Source organism: Loxodonta africana, chromosome 4 (genome assembly GCF_030014295.1).
Source record: "Loxodonta africana isolate mLoxAfr1 chromosome 4, mLoxAfr1.hap2, whole genome shotgun sequence".
In the NCBI taxonomy this organism is placed as follows: Eukaryota; Metazoa; Chordata; class Mammalia; order Proboscidea; family Elephantidae; genus Loxodonta; species Loxodonta africana.
In genome coordinates this window covers 141378920-141403503 of record NC_087345.1, presented here as the reverse complement: position 1 = coordinate 141403503, position 24584 = coordinate 141378920, and the positions used below count along the sequence as shown (strand labels likewise).

Below are 24584 nucleotides of genomic sequence, written 5' to 3'. Positions count from 1 at the left end.
CCAGCCAGAAGGGCCTGTGGCTGATGCCACCCATACTGGGTTTCCTGGTACACAAACTCCTCAACTTCTCCAAATTTCATTTATCCTCTGGGTTAGCTTAAGACACTAGGTATCTGGGGGAAGGTGGGGCACGCCCAGTAGGTGACCACCTGCCCCACTTTGCCCAGGACTTTGCCGGTTTTAGCACTGAAAATCCTGCGATGTCTGAAACCCTCCTCTCAGGCAAACTGGAACGGTTGGTCACCCAGTGAAAAATTCTACCAATGGCTCTGGCAACTAGCATCCCTCCAACTCCTGGCCTTAAATAGTGCTTATGATCTGTGCTGAACATTCTGGACTCAATTCTCTTGTCTTGCTTCTAGACTGCATGCTTTTTAGGGCAAGAGCTGTGTGTTCAGAGGGGCCATGTGGTGCAATAGTTAAAGACACAGATTCTGGAGCCAGACTACCTGGGTTTGAATCCCAACTCTATCCGTATTTTGTGTGGCTCGGGGCAAGTTACTTTAACTTCTCTATGCCTCAGTTTCCTCATCTGAAAAGTGGGGATAATACTATCTACCCTAGTGGGTTGTAAGCAGATAGTAAGCACCTATTAGCATTAGCTGGGGCCAGTGAACTTAGGGCCAGATAACTTGTATTTGAATTCTGCATTCTTCCTGAGGGAAGTTGAGTTTTCTCATCTAAAAAATGGGGATAATTATTATAATATCTATTCTATAGGGTTGTAAGTATCAACTGAATGTAAAATACTTTGAACACTATCCTGCAGATAGTAAACTCCATATGTAAGTGTTAGGGGTCACCATAGAGAATGGAACTGTGGGCCAGATAAGTTGGATTTGAATTCTGGATTCTGCTGTGTAGGGCAAGAGTCCTCATCTATAAAATGGGAATACTATTCTCTGCCTTTGTGAGCCTCCTATAGAAAAACAACGTGAAAGCCCTTTGAAAACTAACAAGGGGACATATGGATGATGGCTATTGTTCCATGACTTGGCTATTACTGTATTCCCTCTGTTGGAGCTCAGTATCAAGCTGTGCTCTGTTGGTGCTCAACAAACAGCCTTTCCAATTCTGCTGACTTGAATGAAGGACCAGTGGATTTCTAGGTTAAGGGCCGAAAAGGCCATGGGCCATGAAGCGTCCGCTGAAGGGACACATTTGGAGCTGATGGCTGAGAGGCTGGGAGGAGGTCTCTGGTCATGTGGGGTCCAGTTTATCTCTCTGGAATCAGAGCATGCCCAGGGCAGCGCATCCACCCAGCAATTCAAAAGCAACACAAGGGAAATTGGCAAAAATAGCTCTCGCAAGCAACCTAATTCTTTCCATTTATCTCTTGCAGCAGGGGGCCACAGGGGACTGAGGCACCTGTGTTCTGCAAAGGTTTTTTAAAAGTGGGTAGATTATATAAAAGGTTGCAGGGGAATAAAATTTGAGATCTCTCCCAAAGGCCTGCCATCTGGAGGGGCTCGCTGCCCTGTCTCTCAGTGAGGACCTGGGACCCCAGAGCCTGGGCTTGGGCAGCTCCCATAGTTCATGTAGACCAAAGAGCCTTCTGTTCCTGCAGATGGCAGGCGGCCTTCCCAAGCCATCTCACTTTTAATATAGAGAATGTGCTGGGTCTCATCTCTCCTTGCTCCTGGCTTGGATCTTCCAAGGTCACTGCTGAGCTCCAGCAGAGGCCCCATCCCTCATATGGGAAAAAGAATTCCTTGGATAAGTGGACTTAATGGGGCTCAGAGAGCCAAGTTCCTCTTTTGACTTTGGACTCCTGTTTTGTCAGGAGACTCTTTAATGAGACCAGTGCTTCAGAAGGCGTGTGTATGTGTGTGAGAGTGTGTGTGTGTGCATACATGTGCACCCAGACAGGGTGAGAGAAAAAGAGGATGTTGGAGAAAGTGCAAGCAGATGCTGGAAAAGTGGAAAATTTATTTGAAAGTCATCCGTGACTTTCAGGGTACCAGAAAAAGCCAGGTTCAGATATCTACTGTAAAGTATCCTTGCTGACTGCCAACCACCCAGTCCCTGCTTCCTAAAAGTTCTAAGTCTTGATTCAGGACAAGCCTATTGCTGGGGCATTTCTAGCTTGAGGAAAGACAAAGGAGTGGAGCATAGGGTCACCGACTGTCTAAGTTAAAAGGGCAGGAATTCCCCTCTGGTGAGCCACAGGCAACTCTCCCTCTCTAGATACCTCTTCCCACTGTGGGACAGCTTGAGCTATCAAAAGTGACTCGTTGCTAGTTTCCATCATTGAGTCAGCCCCTGACTGATGGCAACCCCATGCACTGCATTCCATAAGGTTTTCATTGGCTGACTTTCAGAAGTAGATTGCCAGGCCTCTCTTCCTAATTCATCTTAGTCTGGAAGCTCTGCTGAAACCTGTTCAGCATCATAGCAACACCCAAGTATCCACTGAGTGGTGGCTGCACATAAAGTGTGTTAGCTGAGAGCCAAATCTGGGTCTTCTGCATGGAAGGCAAGAATTCTACCATGGAACTACCACTGCCTCCTGAAAGTGACTTATCTCCTGCAATTTCTACTCATTGGTCCACCTCCTTTCTCTTCTATGTGACAGTTCTTTGCATCCTTCAGGCAATTATTGTGGTGCTACAAGCCTTTTCTTTTTAAGGCCCGACATCCTCAGTTCCTTCAACTGTCCCTGATTCTCAATGCCCTTCTTGGGCAGCCATCATTGTCTCTGCCATGGCTCAAGACTGGGCCTTCAGGCCAGGCAGAGGCACCCAGAGGGAAGTAGGTGCAGGGAAGTACACCAGGGACTGGAGTTTATAGTCAGGAGCACACGAGCATAAGAGAGAATAGAAGAGGAAACGGGTAAAAGGGGAGGGAAGGATCTTGCCATGACAATGCTTGCAAAGAGACCTTTCACTTCTGCTTGTATGGCAATCTTGAAGGCAAAATAGCACCATTGAAATCCACAAGGGGTAGTGGGAATTGGGCCTCAGAGCTTTTCTTGTCCTGGGAAAGAATTTTGGGTGTGTCCGCCTCCTGGAGTCCGAAGTTCAGGAAAAACAAAAACCAAACTCAAAAACAGCTTTCCATGAAAAAGGGGTTTCACAGCAGTACTAGAGTAGCCAAGTACCTGTTAGCTCTCTGCTCCCAACCCTCAGGCTGTGGGCCTGGTCAGATTTACCCTCTTTGAGTAGAGGAGAAAAACCTGAAGAATGGTCTTGGCTAACTATAACCAGGAACACAAGGCATGGGTGAGCACAAGGGAGCCCCTTGGTGTCAAGCACACAAACACCGTCCTGCTCAAATTGTGTCTGGATATGACAGAGCCTTCAGTACATCAAAGGGCTGGGCCATGACTTGGGAATTTTATCAGGAAAGGAAGTGTCTGTAGGGCTATAATTAGGTGTTGACATCCAGCTTCCCTCAGACACAGGGGTGGGATGAAAACGGAGCCTGGAACTCCTTTGGAAAGGGAGTCCCAGGCAGGTCTCCCAGGAATAAGACGCTGAAGCAGAAGCAGGTGCTTCAGAGCCTATAACCCCTCTGTTCAGACTGAGGGTGAAATCCACTTCCTTGCTCTGAGAGGACAGCTGACATGCACTTTTCCTAAGGTCTCTGAACACACACCCGGAATCTCAGGTGAACTGGCTTGGCAATGCATTGGTTTAAAGGCTCAGAAATAACACGGAAACCTAGAAATGATATCTCCGAGCTTACTAGTGTTCACAGGGGCCCTACCTGTTTTTGGGATAACAACGTTAAAACAGTTCCATAAGCAGAGCTGCCAGCACCCAGAGGTGGGTCAGTAGCAGGCAGGGCTGTGCCTGTGCCCTGGAGTCCAGGGCTTGGGGCCTGGGTGCTCAAGCTTTCCTCAGTGCTTGCTTTTTAACGCCGTATAGTTGGCTCTGCTGTACGATCTTCCCTCCTCCATCCTTAGGACAAGGGGCATTTTAACAAATAACAAAGGATTTAGTGGGTAACTGAGGGTTCAGAAGTCATCTGTATTTGTCTGCTGAGAGACCGCAGTTGGGGAGGCTGGCTCCAAATCTTGCATTAGGCTAGGGCCTACTATGACGGAGGCCCAGCTGTTCTGTGGAGGTGGGAAGACAGCCATCCAAAGAGGGCTGCTGATGAGGTGCCCTGAGACCCCAAGAGCTCTCCTACTTTTGAATATTGTGCTGCATTTCCTCTGGGCAGGAGGAGAGAAGTCAGGCACTAAATAGGGGCCAGTCATCAGTTCACCGGAGATGGTTTGTGCATGAACGTGTGCGTGAACGTGTGCGTGAACGTGTGTGTGAGGTGGTGTGCAGGGACACTGCTGAATGGTGCGTGTAGCGCCAAACCCACTGATGTGCTGGCACCAATGTTGACACTGGCTACCATCTGCCTCTTTCAGGCCAAGAACTGTTTGATGGTGGTCAAGGAGGACGGGCTGTGGTGGGGTGGGTTTCTTCTGGAGGCATCTATAGCTTCCGAGCCTGAACAAAGTGCATAACACAAAGTGAGGGGCACTCAGTTTTCCAATTTCAGACTGGAGAGTGAAAGAAATAGAAGAGAAAAAAGAGACAGCTAGACAGAGCAGAGACATAGGAAGAGGCAGAGAGAAAGCATTGCTCAGGTTGCATTACCTTAAGGATAATTTCTAAAGTAAAGATACTAGTGAAGACATAGTCTGCATTGCCTAGGATCTGAAAAATAAGCACAATTGGATTAGTGGCTCTGAGAGTGAACCCGACACCAACAGGAGCATGTGTGTGTTAGCGACAGACGGCAGCAGAGATCCAGAGCTGGCATGAGGGAGGACAGGAGGGTAAGGAGAGGGTGATGGGGGCTTTACCTTCAGAGCAATTTCAATGGTGAAAATGGTAGTAAAAACAATATCAAAATAATACAGAATCTGCAAAACAAAAAGGAACAGGGTGAGGGTGGGGAGGGGAAGGGAGAACAGCAGGACGGGAGGAGCGGTCAGTGGGTGTTCACCAGAAAAGGAATCACGCTTCAAAAACCAAAATGCAAGACATTTGAGGCTTTCCAAGACGGGAATGAGTTAGGAGACAAGTGGCATAGACACAATGTGGGATCCTGAAGCTGGGCTCGCCTCAGGCAGCTTAGTGCCTCGATGAAGTCCCCAGATACAGGCAGGGAGCTTCCACGCAGGCCTCCGCTGACACTGGATCTGGGCAGCGTCTGGTTGGATGCTCTTCTCACTAATCCAATTTGTTTACAAACCCCAATCAGACCCAAAAAACCCATTGCCATCAAGTTGATTTTGACTCATAGCGTCCTTATAGGACAGAGTAGAACTGCCCCACAGGGTTTCCAAGGCTGTAAATCTTTATGAAAGCAGACATCTTTCTCCCATGGAGTGGCTGGTGGATTCGAACCACCAACCTTTTGGTTTGTAGCCAAGCGATTAACCAGTGAGCTACCAGGGCTCCTTAAGAGACAGAGATTTTTTTTTTTTTTTTGCAGGAAGCTGCAAAATGCTTAGCTCACTTGGGCATGACTCAGCCAGCTTCCTATGTTAGTGGAAATCTATACTGGGGGTGTCTCTTTGGGACACGGGAGGGAACATACTCCAGGTGAGGCTCACCCAGGCTGGGGACAGGCTCCAGAAGTTCATGCTTCATTAGGTTTCAGGTGAAGGATCAGAGCTAGGGCCAACACTTGCTAACCTTCAGTAGGAAAGCCCTGGGCCAAGCAGGCTCCAGGAGCCACAAAGTGGTTTGGCATGGGTTTGGCTTTAGATTGGTGGGCTCTTCTCTCATGCCCACCTGAGGCTTCAAAAACCAAAAACCCATTGCCATTGAGTCAATTCTGACTCATAGTGACCCTACAGGACAGAGTAGAACTGCCCCACAGGGCTTCCAAGGAGTGCCTGGTGGGTTTGAACTGCCAACCTTTTGGTTAGCAGCCATAGCACTTAACCACTACACCACCAGGGTTTCCACCTGAGGCTTCAAGATACACCAAATGCCTGTTAATTCTTATTCTAATGACATTCACCAGAGCCTGGGGTGGGTCTCCAAAATTTAGTTTTCTACTCTGTAGACAGTCGCCAGGGTCTCCTTTATACAAGGTCAGTATTATCATTGCGCCTACTTGCCAATGCTCCCTCTCCCTAGTAGTTAGGACTGGTCAGAATATGGATAGAGACTGGTCATTAGAAAGCAGGGACTCAGTGGTCAGTGATCACCCTTTACTAGTTTTACAGGGCACTAGGCAACCGGGGAACATCCACAGAGCAATTAAAGTCCTGATCTTTGCCAATTATCAGGCCAGCCCAAGGCAATTGTGTTCATACGCTCTTACTTGCTTCTTCTGGTCCTAAGATGAGTTCTTCAAAAGTCCTATATCTCTTAAGAAAATGTTTACTGTGCACCTGATTATGACTTTTGGAATTGGGCTCCTGATTGCTCAATGATATCAGCAACAGAAGCTGTGAGCCCAGTCATACTCCCAGGAGGAAGGGGTGCAGCAAACAGAAGGGGATGCCTACATGGTTCCTGAAGGAGGTGTGCTGGACGGGGTCCTCGGCAGCCAGGGAAATACTGCTGAGCAGAATAAAGAAGAGGATCAGGTTGGTGAAGATTGTGTCATTGACAATGCGGTGGCACTGGAGGCGGAACCTGCATAGGGAGGAGGAGAGGAAGAGAGGAGGACAGAGACATGTTAGGAACGACAAAGGGAACAACTCTCCGGGTCTCAGGGGCCACTCTCCCTAACTCCTGCCATCAGCTTGCAAAAGGGGCTTGTAGGTTTGGGAGTGGCCACTTTAGCCTGAAGTCTTGCTGCTGAGTGACCACACCACTAGCAAGATCACTGCCACGGCCACCAAGCACCATCATTGCCACAACCACCAGCACCACCAGCGCCATGCATCTCTCTACAGAACTTTGTTAAAGCACTTTCATAGCAGTAAACCTTTGACATTTTGGAAGGTTACATTTGAGACCTTTGGGAATCTCTAAATTTTCAAGTACTGCTATGACATTCACAATTGGCTTTTTTGGGGAATTTCTTTTCCCCATTATTTTTTAAACATCACTTTAGGAGATTTACTTCATATTTTTTATGCATAGGGAACAATAGAGGTACCCAGAGATGTGGATGCTGAGAGACTGGCTAAGCCTACTCTCTGGCTAAGTGGTTTGCTTCTGTGTAAGATCTTCAAGGTGTGCAGTTAAATTCCACACCTCAGCATGAGCACAAAGAACTACACATATGGACCTCTGAGTGCTCACTGAGAGTACCACAAGTACTAGAATGCCAGGGGTGTCTCGTATACCATCTCATTTCATCTTGATGACAGCTTAGGAAGGAGGTATGGGTGTTATTATCATCTTCATTTCACAGATAAGAATACTGAAGGCCAGGCAGGAGAGGCTTGCCCAGAAACACAGCCGTAGAGTGAGGGAGTCAGGGCTTCAGCACAGGTCTTCAGACAGGCTACAGGACTAGGCAACAATACTACTCAACAATAACATGTAAGTCAGGAAGGGGTAAAAGGAGATCAAATACTCTAAGATTCTTCCATGGAACAGGAGGAGATTTAAGACACTGTTTAACTTTAGAGTTTGTTAAGCTAAATAGACTTAGTAAAATATCAAGAGGTAGTTTTGGAAATAAGGGTGATGGTTACAAACACTGTCAAAATAATTAATGTCATTGAATTGCACACTTACAAAGGGCAAATTTTATGTTATATATACTTTGCTGCAATAAAAAAAACATAGTAAGAGTAACCATTAAAATAACGAAATAGAGTTTACAAATTTCAAAAGAATGAAGAGAAAAATGCAGGGTCTTCTTATTCAGAACCCAGGACTCTTTTCCTAAGTCAATGTCTGTTTACACAAGTTATGGGGAGCTGGGGGAGTCCCAGGCTCCACCCAGAGGTTCAGATAAAATACAGGTGCCTGCCAGCTTGTATCATGGAAAGAGCAGAGCCCCAGCTTCCCACTGTTCTTGCACACCTGTTGTTGGCGCTGAAGATGAAAAACGCACTGGCTTCTGGCATGGGCACTGCTTTTTCCTTAAGGTGCAGCTCAGACAGTGGGCGGGGACGAGGGCCCACGGGCATCTCAGGCTCCTCCTCCTCCTCTTCTCCTGTAAGACAAAAAGCACCAACCTAAGTAACTCCACCACTCCCACTAGGTCTCCTATTGCCCCACCTACTTCTGCATTCCTTCCTACTGGCAGGAATCAAGAAAGCACTTGTATCTCTGGGAGTGTAGGGTGCCAACCAAGACAGACACTCTGGTCTATCCCTGTGGGTACTGCTGGAGCTCATCTTTGTGAGAAACAGGCTTTCCTGGCAGCACATGGTAACGGGGAGTTGTGAGTATGGTGACCGACTCATCCTGGTTTGCCCAGACTGTCTGGGTTTTAATCTGAAATTCCCACAACCCAGGAAATCCCTCAGCCCTGGACAAACTGGGATGGTTGGTCACCCTAATTGTAGTCACTAGAAAAGGTGAGCAGGTAAGACTAGGGCGTTACCATGTGTTACTCATCCATCTAGGCACAGGTGGTGTGGGGCCGGGGTGGGGGTGGCTTAGTAGACTTGTGGGATCCCTTGCAAACAATCCTGTCCTTGAAGCTTCCAGGACTTTAAAATGAACACTTTCCCCATTTCTGAAAACACAAAAAAATTCATGTACTGTAGGGATAACAGCGCAATAAACCCCCCAAAAAACCAAACCTGCTGCAGTCGAGTCGATTCCGACTCATAGTGACCCTATAGGGCAGAGTAGAACTGTCCCATAGAGTTTCCATGGAGCGCCTGGCAGATTTAAACTGCTGACCTTTTGGTTAGCAGCGTAGCACTTAACCACTACGCCACCAGGGTTTCCTACAGGGCAATAATGTTGACCATAATAGGCCCTTTATTCAAAGGCTTAGAAGCCTTGCAGGACACTGCCAGGAATTAAAGAAGCCCCTTTGTGTTTCTGGCCAGTGACCGCACTGAATGTGGACCTGGGTCAAACAGCTTACTCTTTTGCTTACAAACACACTGTCTATGGGAGCCACAGTGCTGCTGCACGTCCTGTTCTGATCAAGTTTACCTTAAAATGATTCTAAGGCGAAGACAATAGCATGGGGGTTAAGAGCATGGACTCTGTGGCCAGATGCCTTGATCCAAGTCTTGGCTGTTTCTTTTGGGCTAGTGGCATTTAATTTAGTCTCTCTGTGCCTCAGTTTCCTCATCTGTAAGACGGGATAATAATAACAGTACGTACATACCTCAGAATGGTGCCTGGCACACAGCAAGCACTATATAAGTGTTAGCCATTTTTATGATTATCTCTGTCCAGGAGACAGACTTTAAGTCGTAAACTGGTATTTAACATCTTTCTCAGTCTGATCCTTACATGCGAATCTCCCGTAATAAATCTTTCATTCACATTCAACTACTTTCTTTTTTTATTATTATTTTTATAAAATTTTTTTTGTGCTTTAGGTGTCAACTATTTTCTGAACACCCACTATAGTGGGTTGCATAGTGTTCCCCCCAAATTTGTGTCTACCTGGAACCTCAGAAGGTGGCTTTATTTGGAAATACGGTCTTGGCAGATGTAACTAGTTAAGTTAAAATGAGGTCATATTGGATTAGAAAAACCAAAACCTGTTTCCAAAATTGACTCATAGCGACTCTACAGGACAGAGTAGAACTGCCAATGGGTTTCCAAGGAGCAGCTGGTGGATTCGAGCTGCCAACCTTTTGGTTAGCAGCTGCAGCTTTTAACCACCGCGATACCAGAGCTCCAGTGACTGGTGTTCTTATAAGAAAAGAGACACACAGACTCAGGGAAGAAGGTCATGTGAGGATGGAGGCAGAGACTGGAGTGATGCAGCTACAAGTCAACCAACACCGAGGATCGCCAGAGGCCAACAGAAGCTAGGAAAAGGCAAGGAAGGATTCTGCCCCAGAGCCTTCAAGGGAGTGTGGCCCTGACGACCCCTGGATTTTGGATTTCAAGCCTCCAGAATGTGAAACAATAAATTTGTTTTAAGCCACCCAGTTTTCTGTATGTTGTTATGGCAGTTCTAGGAAACAAGTACACTCACTCTGCCCTCCTTTTCTTATGCCCTCTCTCTTTGAACTGCCCTGCATCTCCCTCTCTGCAGGGCTACCAGGGCCCCACCCCAGGCAGCATCCTTGCCCTGGCATTCCCAAGTCCCTGAGCTCCTGGAAATGACCTTCCTGTGGATTCCAGCAGCGCCCTCTGCCTCCCGCATTCATTTGGCACGTATCGCACAACACCTTGGATGATTGACTTCAAATGTATCTGTCCCATTTTTCTACATGCTAAAAACTTCTGGAGAGAGAAACCATGTCTGGCACATGCTAGCACTTATTTCTTGATGATGACTAAACTTCTCTACCAACATTAACTTTCTAAGGAAGGTCTCCTTGCAAAAGAAGGGGTCAAATGGAGACAAATCTTCTCCTGGTTGGAAAAAGACAGGGAGGTTCCTCTTATGAATCAGCCATGCCTCTGTGCTCTCTCATCTTCTGGTCAAAATTAAGCCAGGTGGTGCAGAGAAAGAAAGAAAAAAAAAATGCCTGGCACAGAAAGCGGTACTTTATCAAGCAAGAAGCATTTAGGGACCTTTTGCTGGCAGACAGCAGAATATAGGCATAAATCAGACTCTTTCCCTAGGGTAATTAGAGCTGACCAGCAAGGCAATTAATATTTTCAGCAGAAGAGAAGAGTGAGGTGAAAAATTGTGTACAGGCCGAGGGTTGAAGCTTTTTGACACTCAACCCTTTATACGTACAAGTAAGGTAAAGTCTGCTACTTAAACCAGGATAAGTGATGTCAGAGTTGGCCTAAATAGTGATGTTGACAATTTAATTGGAAAAGATCTTAAGTCCCTGTCTAGGTGTCTGTATTCTTTTCAGGTTTGCTCTAAAAGATACAACATTACTGATAGTAAGTTCCTATTGGGCAATTTATGCTTGTTTTAATCATTTATGTTTAAAGAAAACCGTACATATTGGTGGCTTCATACTTTTCTAAGTTCCTAGTGAATTTTGTATGCTCTTTCCATTGCGTTAGGCTGCCTCACTGTTTATGAAGCTCTATTATCAATTTCCATTTCTGGAGAGAATCAAGTTGGTCTATTCAGACATACATGATCGCATGGGGCTCAGCTGAGAATAGCTACCTAAATTTTAGGCTTAAAAGAGGAAACCATTTCTGAAGGACAAACACAAATTCGTAAAGGGGCAGAAATTTGACAGCATGTGGTGCTTACCAGGTATTATGTATAAGGAGGGAGGCTGACAGATTAGGAAAAGTCAGATAAAGTCCATTTTGGGGGTTGGCAACAGAACCACCTGGACTCCCACTCTCAAATGCCAATAGAATCCCTTGAGGATCTTTATTTTCTCCTCTCTGTTCTTGGAGGTTTGGAAAAAGTATGACAGGTCAGGTACTGCTGTGCTGTGGAGCTGCTACTTTTCAGAACAGTAGGTTACAGTATTTGTACAGCAAAATGCTCCACTCTTTGTCTTTGGTGACTCTTGTCCCCTATTCATCTGACACTCATTTTCACCTATGTGGTTTTGCACATGGCCAATAGAGTCATTTGTAAACACTTAGCACCTACAAGGCTTTGAATCTTAGGCTGAGGACACAAAGCTGTGGTTCTTGCCTTCAAGGAGTGTACAATGTTTAGTAAGGCACAAGGGTTCACAGACAGCTGAAGAGGCAGGGCGTGACTGGTAAGGGCTGGATGTCCAGGGCAGAGCTGTGGGAGAGCAGGGACAGAAGGCTGAGGACGTGATTCCTCACTGGGTATTCTTTCTTTACTGGCTCACTTAAAAAACTCAAGAGTCACTCTTTGTTCTGACTGCGTTGGAATCACCATGGATTGTGTTCCCCAAAAGATATGTTGAAATCCTAACCCCTGTACCTGTAAATGTGACCTTGTTTGGGGAAATAGGGTTTTTCTTTGGAGATGTTATCAGTTAGGTTAACGAGAGCACACCAGAGAAGGATGGGCCCTAATCTTATATGACTGGTGTCTTTTAAAAGAGAAGGATCACACAGAAACAGAGTCACACTTGGGGGAAGAAGTCCTGTGAAAATACATTCACAAGCCAAGGAAAGGCAAGAAATGCCTGGGGCTACAGAAGCTGAAAGAGACAAAAAGGCTCTTCCCCTAGAACTGACAAAGAGAGCGTAGCCATGTTAACACCCTGATTTGGACTCGTAGCCTCCAGAACTGTGAGAAAATAAATTTCTGTTTTTTGGAAATCACCGACTTTGTGGTATCTTGTTACAGCAGCCTTATAAAACTGAGATACCCTTTATTCCTCTTTCTTTTTCTCCAACATTTAATTCTTAGTAAGTCCTGTTGGCCCCACCTGCAAAATGTACTCAAATTCAATATTTCTCTGTATCTCCACCACCATCACCCTTGGCCAAGCTGCCATCATATCTCACCAGCATTATGGCATTAGTTTAAACTGTCCCTCTCCCCAAGTTCCAGTCTTGCTCGTCATCCATTTCTTCACATGGCAGCGAGTGAATCTTTTACGAGGTAAGTTGGAATCAGATCATGTCCTCCCCTGCCTGAGATCCTCCTGTAGCTCTCCACTCCCATTAGATGAAATCCACACTTCTCGTGTGGCCTTGGAGGCCCTGCTCCATCTGCTGTTGCCTATTCTATCTCATCTAGCACTCGCCTGCGTTCTCTCTGTTCCAGGCACATTGGCCTTCTTTGGATTCCATTGTTGCCAAGCGCACTGTGCCTAAGAGACTCTGCACTTGCTATCCCTCCCCCTGGGAAGCTCTTGCCTCTGATTTCCATACGTCTGGTTCCTTTGAAGAAGTCCCTGGGTGGTATAAATGGTTAATGCACTTGGCTGCTAACCAAAAGGCTGGAAGTTGCAGTCTACCCAGAGGTGCCTTGGAAGAAAGGCCTGGTGATCTACTTCCAAAAGAGTCAGCCATCGAAAACCCTGTGGAGCACAGTTCTATTCTGGGACACATGGGGTTGCCATGAATCGTAATCAACTTGATGGCAACTCGTCTGGTTGGTTCCTTTGAATCATTCAGATTTTGGCCCAAATGTTGTTACTTTCAAAGAGGCCTTTACAGACCACACAGTCAAAGCAGCCTCCACCCTACCTAGTAACTCTCAAACACGACACTTGGTTTTATTATCCTCATGCCACTTATTACTACCTGACGTTACCTTTTCTGTTGGGTTGTTTTCTTGTTTAATGTCTGTCTCTCTCACTGAAATGTAAGCTCCATGCAAGCAGGGAAGTCTTTCCCACAGTTGTATCCCTAGTGCCTGCCACAGTGCCTGGCACACAGTAGGTGCTTCATAAGCAGTTATTAAGTGAAAGAATATCTCCAAGGTTTCATCCAACTCTCAGTGTCTATGACAATAGTATGGTCCAGAAATAACTTCCTCCCTCTCCAACTTCCTCCTCCATGAAGCCTCTTAAGATTTACCACCTCTCATTGCTCTCCTTCTCCTCTAACCCCGTGCAGCAATTAAAGCCTCCCCACAACACCTGGTACTGCACTATACCTTCTCTGATGGTGGTTATGCTTTTTTTCATGTGCACTTGTCATGTGCACTTAATGACTCCTTAAGATCATCTGCATTTTCAAGGAGTTGAGGACATGATAGGCACTCAACAAATTAACAAAAGTAAGCTTATCCTCTACTTATCTTGGCACAATGCTTTTCTTCTTGGGTGAGTAGATGGTGTAAGATTTAGTATATACTAAAAAAAAAAAAAAAAATTTTTTTTTTTTTTAATCTGGGAGGCTAAAACTAGCTGGTGAGCACTGGGGATTAAACAGAGAGGGAAGGGCTGACCGGCCACCACTGGCCTGTATGGCCCCTTGGTGTGAACTAGAAAAAGGCTCCTCCTCTGGGTATTCACAGCCAAGTGAGGGCAAATGCCTTGGCTAGCAGAGTGCAGGCCAGATTTCAGCTCCCACTTGGCCACGTTGACACATGCCTTAGGTTACAACCTGGACAACTGAATACAGCAGCCCTGGAGGGAGGAGGTCAAGACAAAGGGAAAGAGTAAGAAAGGGGACAAGAGTAAGAAGGAGGGAGCAGGGGAGCAGAGGGAGAGCACAGAAGTGTCTTCTCTGGCATCAGGGCTGCTCTAGCAGACCTCTGAGGATCCCCCTAAGGGTCATCCTCATGGACTAGATGAAGCAGGGCAGCTGTCTAGAGGCTGCAAGAATGGAAGGGACAGTGGTTGGGGGGACAGTGGTACCTCAGGTTTGCCTTTCAAGGTTCAGAAGAAAGAGAAGCAGGAGGTAAAGAGAGAATAAAAACAGCAGAGACCCCAGACGAAGTGACCTGTGGAGGAGCCTTTTGGAACTTTTGCTGTTCTTGGTACTAAAGGACACAGGAATTGACCTGCAGAGGTAGGGAAGGCAGGAAACAGGAGGGCAGAAAGAGCTGGGAGGCAGATGCTGATTCAGCCTTTGAGATTGGAGGCCCAGGGAGAGCTCAGGCAATGCAGCGTGCATAATAAAGAGCAAAGGTGTGAGTGAGCTCTTCATCTGCTCCTAACCTCTCTTGTGATATTTCATTCTTTTAATGAGCAAGGAGAGATCTTCCTTCCTGAAGTAGCAGTATATGCCCTCCAGCCAGGACAGATGTGCGGAGCCACCCGCTCTTAGAGCACTCTGCCCTTGGGGCCTCCTTGGTGAGAAAATGGAACCAGAGGCAGTGGACAGATGGGGGGCCTTGGGGGCAGGCTTAATGGCCTAATTGTGGTGGTGGCCTGAGTGTAGGACAGCCTCAGTTATCTGTGGACCAAGGACAGGGTAGGACAGCCTCAGTTATCTGTGGACCCAGGATAGGGTAGGACAGCCTCAGTTATCTGTGGATCAAGGGACAGGGTAGGACAGCCTGAGTTATCAATAGATCAGAGGCCTTAAAACAAAGGTAGAGAGATGAGTGGGAACGAGACGAAGGAAGGCACGTGTCTGGAGGAGGTGGCCACATGACGGCAGGAAAAGAGCACACTCTAAAAAAATCTAGAGAATCTTGAGGAATCAGTAGAGTGTGGGAATAGCTTTTCAGTTTAAAAGCATAACCATTTCTTGAATCCTCAAACCACCAGAAGTTACACATTGGGTTGACAGAGAGCCATTTCTACTATGGCCAACATGGTGACAATATCCTCATTAGTCATTTTTTCCTTGACCCTCTTCAGTTTCATTAGTGCAAAAAAGAAGAGAAAAGCAATCAGTAGATTTAGAATAATAAACCTGAGATTACTGTCAAGGATGCAGGAGATGTCCCTGCCTCACTGCCAGCTACAACGAGTGGATTCAGGCCCGTCCACATTGGGCCCATATGTGCAAGACACTCAAATCTAGATGTCACCCCTGCTGTCTGTTGTGTGCAGGAAGGCCACGTCCATAACCTTTGAAAAACTGACTATAATGTCATTATCATACCAAAAAATTAACAACAACAAAAAAAATTAACGAGGACCACTTAATATCATTTAGTCTCTAGTCTATATTCGGTTTTCCCTGATTACCTCAAAAATGTCATTTTAAAGTTCGTTTGTTCATTCAGGATCGAAACAAGATCCTCCCATTGCATTTGACTGATATTTCTAGTAAGTCTTTGAAAATCTTTAACAGTTTCTTCCCAGAAGAGTTTTTAAGACTTTAAAAGTCTTAATGCCCCACACATGGAAACTCCCTTCCTACTACTCTTCTATTCAAGGAAAGCCTGGGGCATAGCAGTTAAGAGCTACAGCTGCTAACCAAAAGGTTGGCAGTTCAAATCCACCAGGCACTCCTTGGAAACCCTATGGGGCAGTTCTACTCTGTCCTATAGGGTCGCTATGATCTAAGCCCCAAGAAACCAAAACTTATTTCCCTAGCAGGGATGAGGGTGGGGGATGGTATGACCATAGGAAGCCTGCCCTATGGACAAAGGAAGAGGCTGCTAGTGTCCCTGAAGACAGATCCAGCAGAGAACAGATGGAGGAAAAGTGAGAAAGAAAACCTAGCTTTGCTCATAAATGTAGAAGGGTTTCAGCCACCTAACTTGGTGACCAATCCAAATATAGCTTAACCTACACAGAGAAGGAAATGTCAGTAAAATCAACAGTCCTTTCTACCATCAAGTCCTACGCGTGTGACTGACTTCAAGCTTGAAGCTGATGATAATATCTGCAATTCTAGGTAAAAGGAAGGCAAGCTGAGGGCTTGTACAAGATACAAGGTTTCATGAGCCAAAGGAAAGGAATCTTCAAAGGACGTCTAAGGACCTTTGGCATTGAAGTCACCTAACAGGAGCCTGAATTTACAAATCAGATAGAAACACTAGACGTCTGAGTTGGTTAGAGCTGTCTATTTTTACAGCAAGAGACCTGAAAGCATTTTACAAAGCAACAAGTGAGACATCTGTGGTGGCAGCTGTCCTTGTGCTCAGCACTGCCTCCTGAGTAAGGGCAAGACAGATTTGGGATTTACTATTATTATTAAATGAGCATAATGTGACAACATATGTTATACTAATAAATGATATAACTGAATAATGATTTTACAACATATGCTATAATAAAATCTCAAGTGTATATAAAATCCAGGCTTCAAAGCACGCAAAAGCACTGCTCAAACATGACCTTATTGAACCTTACATTATCATCATGAGGAAACCAGAAACAAAGTTTTCCCCCAGATGATAATAGGTAATGCTTAAATACAGAGACAGGAGACGTTCAGCAGTGTCAAAGGAGGCTGGAACCATTGGTCCCTAACACGTTGCTATTCCCACATAGTTTTCGAATTTGGAACTCTAACCCCACCCTCCCAATCTTGGAGTTAGGCAGTAGGACTGGTACCTGTAGTTTCTGGGTTGGGGTAGGGACTCTTGTCCTCATTTTCATTGGGCTGGAGGTCATCCATGTTGATCTAGCCAGTCAAGGGAAAGAAGAAGAATCCAATTAGATATGTTCCAAACTTTTAGAGGCTTCAAGTAGCCTTGAAATTGCATTATAGTCACTGACTGAGCTGTTGACACAAAAATATGTCCTTATCACTTTGCACATATCCTTCAAGACATCAACAGAAGGCTGGGATTCAATCAATCTGCCCAGCTCTCCTGTTCCACCCCCATTGGCTTTATTTCCATCAAGTCTCTTTCCTTCCTTCCTTCCTCCTTTCCATGGCTGTCTGGCCGGGGAAGATTGTGGCCCTCACAGCTCCTGGTAGGAGATGGTGACTCACCTTGGTGGTGGGCGGGGACTCTCCATCAGCCGTAATGGATTTCAGCTCAATTTTTTCCTCCTTGGTCTCCTCCACTGCCGGCTTTTCCACCAGCTCTTGTTTCTTCTCTGGGCTGGCAGTCCTGGTTGGTCAGCAGGAGAAAGAACAAATGGATATTTACTGGTATGATCAGGAACAGTGAAGAAGGGAAAGACACTCTGGTCTATTGGGGGCTAGTGGGAGCAAACTCCCTGGGTCTATGTCCATCTTCCTTTGCTCAGAGCACATCGTGTGTGCAGCCCAATCACATTTGCTGTTGGGCTGGTCCCGGGACCCTAGGCACTTGGCTACACCTGGCTGTCTGGCCTCATTTGGCCTCGCCCAGCTTCTCAGCTGCTCCAGTCTAAATCAGAGAAAAGCTCTGCATTCCCTTTAGAACTGGTTCCCAGAGGAACTCTTCCCAGTGCCCAGCAGATGCATGGCCTACAATGGTCCCATCTAGAAGGGATACAGTGGAGGGTCTTGTCTTGCCTTCTTTACACTGCAGATGAGTTACAAAACAGTGAGGACGGGTTGCTCTTTAAGCTGGAATTTTATTTCCTCTCCGAGTGGCTGCCTGTCCCCTCTCCCATCTTTTATTCCTACCACCTATCATGGCCTCTCCCCTCAAAAGAGAACCCCCCAACTTCCCAGACAAACGGGAAAATGCAACAGCTTTGCAGAGACTAAAATATGATGATCTCTACTTTGGAGCAAAGCCTAGGCATTAGGAGAGAAGCTCAACTTCCTGTAGGGAGCCCCAAACCCAGTCCCTTCTAGGAGGGAGGGCTATCAGAGGCCAGTGACCAAGCCTGTCTTTATCACCAATGGGAATGGCATTCCAAAAGTGGGGCCCTTGGGCCCTGGGCTTGGGTAAGCTTAGAGGGTTACCTGGCCAGTTTCTTTCTCTCCTTCTCTTCTTCTTCCTCTTTTTGGGCAGACGTGAGGCTCTCAGCATCAGCCAGGTTGTCCACAGCAATGGCCAAGAACACGTTCAGTAGGATATCTGTTTGTGTCCACTCTTAAAGAAAATAACCCTTGGGGATTTTGGTGGGCTTGGGGGACAGGGGGTGTAGAGGACATACAGGATTAGAGTTCCCCAGCAGAGAGAGCTCCACGGAACTCACTTAGAGGGTTCGGTGCCCAAAAGAGACTTCCCCCCTTCCCCTCCTTTCCCCTGGGACTTTCTAGGGGGTTGAGGTGGGCCTAACTTGCAGGCTGGAGCTGGGGGTGGTGAGGCATTGAGCCCTGCCTTGATCTTTAATTGCTCAGTTTCATTATTGGTTTCCCCACTGAGATGGCTGGCTATAATTGACATTATAAACAGGATTGTCTCTAACAGAATGGTTTCTCTTAAGAGCAATTCTTTATAACTGGGCAGTGAGAAGACAGCCTGGTATCTCTGCCAACTCTTAATGTGAGCTGTACATACAAAGACCCGGGGAGGGCCGGCTGGAGCTGGCCAAAGCTTGGAAATTCTTAGTGGAAGCCGTCATTTGCCCTTTCCTCCCACCACCCACCCCACCTTGAATGGAAACGTTGTGGGTCAGAGGACTGTAGAATCAAAGGACTTTTAGTTAGAAGGAGTCATAAAGGTTGTAATGTCTGACCTCCACCCTGGGCCCCCCCACATTCACACCATTTCACATACAAAGAAATTGAAACCCAAGGAGAGGAAAGGCTCAGCTGTCTTCCGAGGATGCTGTTGAATATCTCACCCATGGGCCCAGCACTGGGGTAGGGACTTTCCATACGTTATCACATTAAACTACTCTTCTATCACCCCATTTTACAGATGTTGAGGTAGAGGACCTTTAATTTACCCCAGGTCACCCAGCTGGTAAGATGAGAAGCTGTGTCTGTTGACTTCAATGTCCATGTTTTTCACACTACATTATCTGGGACTTCAACCTGGGACCCCTGAGTCTTGGGCCAGAACTATTTCTACTTTAAAATCCAATACAGGAAGAGGAGAAACGCTTGTGGGCTGGATCAGGAATGGTCTCTTGGGTCTGCTCAGTGAAGTCTGTCCATCTTTGCCTGTGACTAAACTCCTGGGAGCAGCTTCAGAGGGAGGGATACCGATCAAAAGAGCAGGGAGGAGAGATGAAAGTCATTGCAAGGATGATGGCTTAGCCATTCTTAACTGAGCACTCCACTTCAGAGCAGATGCAACAGCCCCAGGGCAGCCAGGGTGCCAACTCCAAGGGTGCGGTCACACTGCAGTCCGCAGTCCATGTGAATGGCTGCACCCAGCACATTGCCAGGGGGCGCCGTTAACCAGGATTATGACATGAACATGCCACCTGGAGTCATGCAATGCTGCAGTCTGAGCCAACTGAGTAAGATGAACTTACATTCCTACCTATGCCAAAGCTCCAGGCTTCCACCAAGACCCACCTCCGCTGTTAAACTGGCTCTCGGCGGGAAACGTTCTTGCCCCCAGAGCCAGCCTTCCCCGCATTTGCCTGAGGGCTGTGAATAGGCAAGCCACAGCTTTCAGCCCCGAGTAAGGACCTGCCAGGCACACTGGTTTGGCATTTTGCTGCAGGTTGAGGGAGGGTAGTGCAGCAGGGGTGGGAGGCAGTAGCAAAGGATACAATTTCCACAGATGAAGAGGATGATGAAGTAAATACAGACTAACATCCCTGGAAAAGAGGGGCCGCCATAAGCCATGATCCCATCATACATCACCGAATTCCAGTCCTCCCCGGTCAGGATCTGAATGACACATTCCCACCAATAAGGGACACAGCGTTAGACCAACAGCAAACCCCAAAACTCCCCTGCCCTGCCCCACTATGTTAATAAAAATATCCAAAATCTCTTTTCCACCTCTTTCCCTCCTCCTGGCCCCCAGTTTTCCTCCCCAGGGGCTCTCAGCTATTGACCTGGGCAAGTTTGACTCTAATTCTTAGACAAAGTACGTGGCTACCTGCATAGTTTGAGGAGTGAAGAATGAAAGGGGTTTATGGTCAAAATATCTCCTACTATCCACATACATACAATACATGACATGACCACCATTAGCCTTTCTGTGGGTTAAGGCATCAAGAGCCCCTTTACAATGTGAATATGTTCATTGAGAGGGTAATATGCTACCCTGGTTTTCCCCAAACATTAGTCATTGGGTACCATCTTCTACTTTAGTCTTGTCCTAAGCAAAAATATCTATGAAATCACAAATTTGATGGGCTAGTTATATTTTTTTCAAGAGCCATGCATGATGAGTAGGAAAGAAAAGAGCTCCATCACCCTCTCCTACCCCAACAAGAGCGGTTCTGCTTTTCTTTGTTCATGCTTTGGGCTTTCACGTATGAATTTACTTGACTAACGGATTCCATGGCTAAGAGTTTTTAAAGGACTCAGTTAGATTTTTTTCCAATGGTCCATCCAACGGGAGAATTCCATGGGGGCTTGGGGTAGAAGAAACTGTAGAAAGAACTCAAGGCTTTCTTTGGCACGGACCCTCTATGGCTGATCCAGGCTGGCTTTGGCTACCCAGTGAAAGATGAAGCTTTCCACCACCTTTTCCAGGCTCTTTCTCCCTCCTCCCCACCACTCAGGCACCCTTCCGGCCATAATTACATCAGAGAAGAGGCCATACCTGAAACACAGTGAGGAGAGACTGGGGAAAGTTATCGAATGTGCTCCTCCTGGTCTGCATCTCATCAAAGTTGAACTTTCCTCCAAAGAGCTGCATTCCCAGGAGGGAGAAGATGATGATAAAGAGGAACAGGAGCAGCAGCAGGGAGGCAATGGAGCGCACGGAGTTCAGTAGGGATGCCACCAGGTTGCTTAAGGAATTCCAGTACCTGAGGGCCGATACGAGGGAGATTAGCCTTCTTTTCCTTTGCTTTCTTTAGCATCATTCGACATTCACACACCTACTAGAGATTGTAAGAAAAATATCAATACCCTCCTGTTTTTCCCTTTCCTTGGGGGTAGGTGGTGGTGGTGGTGAGCCCAAGAGCTCACAATTCAAGTGTGGAGCTAGTTAAGCTAAGGTCCCAGCATCAGTGTAATGATGAAGCGAGGGAGCTCAGGCATCAGAGGCCTGAGCTCCGATCTAGCTCTGCCAATTGCTTGCTGCGTGTGCCTTTGGGCAAGCCATTTAACTTCCATTTTTTTCTGTCTGCCCATCTGAAAAAAATGGAGATAACAGTAGCATATACTTCATTAGGTTCTTGGAGGACTCTACGAGAAACACAAAAAAGCCCTCAGTATGGAGGGGGTAGTGGTGGGTCAGTGGTAGAATTCTCCCCTCCCATGGGAGAGACCTGGATTTAAATCCTGGCCAACGTACGTCACACAAAACTACCACCCATCTGTCACTGGAGGCTTTTGTGTTGCTGTGATGTTGAACAGGTTTCAGTGGAGCTTCCAGACTTAGACAGAAGAAAGGCCTGGCTATCTCCTTCTGAAAATTGGCCAATGACAACCCTATGGATCACAATGGTTCAACCCACAACCCACATGGGGATGGTGCAGCACTGGGCAGCATTCTGTTCTGTTGTGCACGGGGTCACCATGAGTCCTGGACTGACTTCATGGCAGCTAACAAGAGCACATAATGTGGGCTATACTGCTACAGAGTTGATATAGGTTAGTAACTGTTGTTATCACTATTGGTCTTTAAACAGAAAAAAAAGATTTTTTTTTTCAAGAATGCTGGTCTTAGTTCACTTAGGCAGCAGCGGCCTCACAGAGGTATATGTTAGGTCATTCAGGGGTAAAAGAGGGTACATGGTGAAGTAGGTTTTCCAAATGTATCTTGCCCTAAGAATTGGTTTAAAATAAAGCAAAACAAAACAAGAAATAAACAAACAAAAAAACTTCTCCCTGGAAATTTTGATTCAATTTTCTCTAGTTTGGGCCCAGAAATCTGTATTTTTAATAAACATCCCACGTTATTGTTGTTGCTGTTAGGTGCCGTTGAGTTGGTTCTGATTCATAGCAATCCTATGTACGACAGAACCAAACAGTGCATGGTCCTGTGTCATCCTCACAATCATTGTTATGTTTGAGCCCATAGTTGCAGCCACTGTGTCAGTTCATCTTCTTCCTCTTTTTTGCTGACCCACTACTTTACCAAGCATGATGTCCTTCCCCAGGGACTAGTCCCTCTTGATAACATTTCCAAAGTACATGAGATGAAGTATCACCATCCTCCCTTCTAAGGAGCACTCTGGCTGTGTTTCTTCCAAGACAGACTTGTTCATTCTTCTGGCAGTCCATGGTATATTCAACATTCTTTGCCAACACCATAATTTAAAGGCATCAATTCTTCTTTGTTCTTCCTTATTCATTGTCCAGCTTTCGAATGCATATAATGTGATTGAAAATATCATGGCCTGGATCAGGTACACCTTCGTCCTCAAAGTGACATCGTTGCTTCTTAACACTTTAAAGAGGACTTCTGCAGCAGATTTGCCCAATGCAATGCATTGTTTGATTTCCTGACTGCTGCTTCCATGGGTGTTGATTGTGGATCCAAGTAAAATGAAATCCTTGACAACTTCAATATTTTCTCCATTTATCATGATGTTGCTTATTGGTCCAGTTGTGAGGATTTTTATTTTCCTCACTTTGAGGTATAATCCTTACTTTGATCTTATCAGTACATGCTTCAAGTCCTCTTCGCCTTCAGCAAACAAGGTTGTGTTATCTGCATTTCGCAGGTTGTTAATGGGTCTTCCACCAATCCTGACGCCCTGTTCTTCTTCATATAGTCCAGCTTCTTGTATTAGTTAGTCAGCATACAGATTGAATAAGTATGGTGAAAAGATAGAACCCTGATGCACACCTTTCCCGATTTTAAGCCATGCAGTATCCCCTTGCTCTGTTCAAATGATAGGCTCTTTATGTACAGGTTCCGCATGAGCACAATTAAGTGTTCTGGAATTCCCATTTCTGCAATGTTATCCATAATTTGTTATGATTCACACACTTGAATGCCTTTGCATAGCCAATAAAACACAGATAAACATCTTTTTGGTATTCTCTGCTTTCAGCCAGCCATGATCCATCTGTCATCAGCAATGATATCCCTTGTCCCAGGTTGTCTTCTGAATCTGGCTTGAATTTCTGGTATGTACTGTGGATGTACTCCTGCTACTGCTTTTGAATGATCTTCGGAAAATTTTACTTGTGTGTGATATTAATGATATTGTTTGATAATTTCTGCATTCTGTTGGATCAACTTTCTTTGGAATGCACACAGATATGGATCTCTTCCAGTCAGTTGGCCAGGAAGCTGTCTTCCAAATTTCTCGGCATAGATGAGTGAGCACCTCCAGTGCTGCATCTGTTTGTTGAAACATCTCAGTTGGTATTCAGTCAATTCCTGGAGCCTTATTTTTCACCAATGCTTTCAGTGCAGCTTGGACTTCTTCCTTCAGTACCATCAGTTCTTGATTGCTGTCTTAGTTATCTAGTGCTGCTATCACAGAAATACCACAAGCGGATGGCTTTAACAAAGAGAAATTTATTTCTTCACAGAAATAGGTTTAAAGTCCAAATTTGGGGTGTTGGCTCCAGGGGAAGGCTTTCTCTCTCTGTTGGCTTTCTCATCAATCTTCCCCTGGAATAGGAGCTTCTCTGAGCAGGGACCCCGAGTCCAAAGGACGGGCTCTGCTCCTGGCACTGCTTTCTTGGTGGTATGAGGTCCCCCTCTCTGCTCACTTCCCTTTCCTTTTCATCTTTTGAGAGAAAAAAGGTGGTACAGGTCACACCCCAGGGAAACTCCCTTTACATTGGATCAGGGATGTGACCCGGTAAGGGTGTTACAATCCTACCCTAACCCTCTTTAACATAAAATTACAATCACAAAATGGAGGACAACTACAGAATACTGGGAATCATGGCCTAACTAAGTTGACACACACGTTTTTGGGGGGCCATAATTCAATCCATGACAATCATATGCTACCTCCTGAAATGGCTGAATGTTAACCAATTCTTTTTGGTACAGCGACTTTGTGTATTTCTTCTATCTGCTTTAATATTCAATATTTTGCCCATAGAATCCTTCAAAATTGCAACCTGAGGCTTGAAATTTTTCTTCAGTTCTTTCAGCTTGAGAAATGCTGTAAATGTTCTTCCCATTTGGTTTTCTAACTCCAGGTATTTGCATATTTCATTAAAATATTTTACTTTGTCTTCTTGTGCTGCCCTTTGAAATCTTCTGTTAAGCTCTTTGACTTCACCATTTCTTCCTTTCACTTTAGCTACTCTTCACTTAAGAGCAACTTTCAGAGTCTCTTCTGACATCCACTTCAGTTTTTTTTTTCTTTCCTGTCTTTCTAATGACATTTTTCTTTCTTTATGTAAGATGTTCTTGATGTC

At 45.9% G+C, this 24584-nt stretch overlaps 1 protein-coding gene across 1 annotated transcript in view; it reads right to left on the bottom strand.

The window, feature by feature from the left end:
* The window catches only part of CACNA1C (calcium voltage-gated channel subunit alpha1 C), a 143998-nt gene that overhangs the window by 105274 nt on the left and 14140 nt on the right, over positions 1-24584 (bottom strand). Inside the window, exons 2-9 of the mRNA XM_023548982.2 lie at positions 20845-21052; positions 19838-19958; positions 18129-18243; positions 17220-17340; positions 16835-16904; positions 7947-8079; positions 6470-6599; positions 4808-4867 (exon numbers count right to left, since the gene is read on the bottom strand). Of these exons, the coding sequence (XP_023404750.2) occupies positions 4808-4867; positions 6470-6599; positions 7947-8079; positions 16835-16904; positions 17220-17340; positions 18129-18243; positions 19838-19958; positions 20845-21052 (958 nt within the window). The remainder of the gene's footprint in view (positions 1-4807; positions 4868-6469; positions 6600-7946; positions 8080-16834; positions 16905-17219; positions 17341-18128; positions 18244-19837; positions 19959-20844; positions 21053-24584) is intronic.